General features: G+C 39.2%; 1 protein-coding gene across 1 annotated transcript in view; it reads right to left on the reverse strand.

Moving 5' to 3' along the window:
* LOC119580343 overlaps positions 1-1,960 on the reverse strand; it is a 17,028-nt gene extending 15,068 nt beyond the window's left edge. Inside the window, exon 1 of the mRNA XM_037928442.1 lies at positions 994-1,960. Coding sequence (XP_037784370.1) covers positions 994-1,140 — 147 coding nt within the window. The 5' untranslated portion in view covers positions 1,141-1,960. The remainder of the gene's footprint in view (positions 1-993) is intronic.
* Between the last annotated feature and the right edge of the window lie 540 nt (positions 1,961-2,500).

A 2,500-nucleotide genomic window follows, 5' to 3' on the forward strand; every position in this document is an offset into this window, starting at 1 on the left:
AAAGTCAGATATGCAATCACCTTTCACCTTTAAATCTTCTGTTCAATTTATTAATCTCGGACGTAAATTGCAAGTACACAAAGACGAAAAGGCAACCGAAATCGCTAGCAATATACCCTTGTCTTACTCTCATCCAATAACTGTTGAATGATCAATGTCCGCCAGTGTCAGAGCCACGTAGGTAAGTTGGCGAACTTGTGCTTTCCGTCGGGGATTATTGGTTTGTTTGATTGTCAGAAAAAAAAAAAAATAGAGAAAAGAAAGAAAGAAAGAAAAGAAAAGAAAAGAAAAAAACAAATCTGAGTTAAAATTTATGGAAAAAATTGCCCATGGACCAAAGACTAGTTGATTAGGTTCTGGAAAATGAATAGCAAGACATTTTGTCTTCAGGCTTATACATTTCATTCGTCTTCAGGCCTGTAAATGTAATCCAAGAGGATTCTGCACTCCCGTGAACACTTAGAAATATAACTCAACGAGAATTATATTTTCTTTTAAAATTTCATAGTGAAACGCTGTATATTGGGATCGGGCTTTATGTATATACTTTTTGGCTTCTGCAGAAGTATATTCTCTGAGTGTTTTCTAGCTGACCAAATGAATCACCAACGAAAGTACTTCAGCACTTGTAATTAACCTTTCTAAACCGGTATACACCGAGTTACTCTTTCATCTGTTGTCCCTCGTAATGTCTCATGATTATTGCTATTTATAGTGACAACTTTGCCACCCCAGTTTATATGAAATATAATTTATTTTAGGTCCTGTTCACTCATTCGTGTTTCTGTACCTATTCGTGGTAAAGAGGTTATTCTAGCCAGGTAAGGATCCGATAACATAGCTTGGCCGGGGATTCTTAATTTTTCACAGATAGAGAAGTAATACGATCTCTTACACTCATAATAGGACTTCATACGTGCACTACACATTCCCATGGACTGTGCGGATTACCATATGCTTTCATACACACGAGACCACTCTCTATTTACTCACCAGTGATATGCTTGCCATGAGTCTCAGCACTGTTCTCGGAGCGGCTACCACATCTCTCTGTGCCTCCTCTTCGTCCACCTCTCTCGATGCCCAAGATGCTGGAAGGCCGTCATCTGGCTGGGTAGCGGATGCTGGTATGATGAACATTTGCTATGGGGTGGTAAGAGATGCTAAAACCCTCAGGGTATAAGTACAAGTGTAAATAAGAAGTGCATATAAGTGTTTGGTATATTTGTGGGAGTTATGGGTTGTAGCTTCATTAACTGGATTTGTAGTGTTGATAGAAGTGTTTGCAAAGATGAAATGCGGACATGTAGGGGAAGTATGATGCAATGGATTAGTAGAAAACAGAACGTGGTGAAAGTATGGTCTTGATAGGGAGGGTATTTTATACGTCTCCTATGGAGAGTCCAGTCAGAATTTCCTCTTGATGATATCCACTGTTATCACGAGTGTTATTCTTCGCCTCCATGTACGAATCACGGGTTATCTTTACGGAATTTGACCGGTCAAGGAGATTATGAATTGGTGAGTGATCTGTCAAGGGAATCTACAGCTGGCGTTACTGGGTAGCTTTATAAGACTGAAACTGCGTTGTGTTGTGGTGCCAAATGATGCCCCAACTTGGCACCGTCCCAGGCGAGTGCTAACCTCACTAGGCACTTATCCCAGAAAATGATTCACATGTTCTCTATGGTATTTCGTCTAATTATTAATTTGGTCTAAACCTGGATATAGAGCATTCTATTTAGATATTTATTTTGACTAAAACGACATGTATAATTTCTTATTGATTTAGTTTTTTTTTTTATTGATTTAGTTCTTTTATTTATTAAGGAACATAAACCGGATCAGTTATTAATAACAATAAAAGCACCAGAGATCGTATTCTCTATTAGTATAAGTTTAATTGATATCTGTGTGTTATTATTTTGACAGCATATTTTATCTAAAATCCGAATGGTTATTGTACATATTTTATGCAGCATACTGCAGGGAAAGGAATTTGTTATTACAAAATAGGGTCAACAAATTTTATGACTCTTATCTACATTATTTATAATAATGTTAACGATATTTATAACCATTAAGGCATATCTGTCTATCTATTTCTCTCTCTCTCTCTCTCTCTCCTCTCTTCTATCTTCTCTCTCCTCTCTCTCTCTCCTCTCTCTCCTCTCTCTCTCTCCTCTCTCTCTCTCTCTCTCTCTCTCTCTCTCTCTCCCTCTCTCTCCTTCTCTCCCTCTCTCCCTCCCTCTCCCTCTCTCCTCTCCCTCTCCTCTCTCCCTCTCCCTCTCTCTCTCTCTCTCTCTCTCTCTCTCTCTCTCTCTCTCTTCTCTTTCTATCTCTGTCTGTCTGTCTGTCTGTCTGTCTGTCTGTCTGTCTGTCTGTCTGTCTGTCTGTCTCTCTCTCTCTCTCTCTCTCTCTCTCTCTCTCTCTCTCTCTCTCTCTCTCTCTCTCTCTCTCACACACACACACAGATAGTATTCTCATCACAGAAAACGGT

Source organism: Penaeus monodon, chromosome 13 (assembly GCF_015228065.2).
Source record: "Penaeus monodon isolate SGIC_2016 chromosome 13, NSTDA_Pmon_1, whole genome shotgun sequence".
In the NCBI taxonomy this organism is placed as follows: domain Eukaryota; kingdom Metazoa; phylum Arthropoda; class Malacostraca; order Decapoda; family Penaeidae; genus Penaeus; species Penaeus monodon.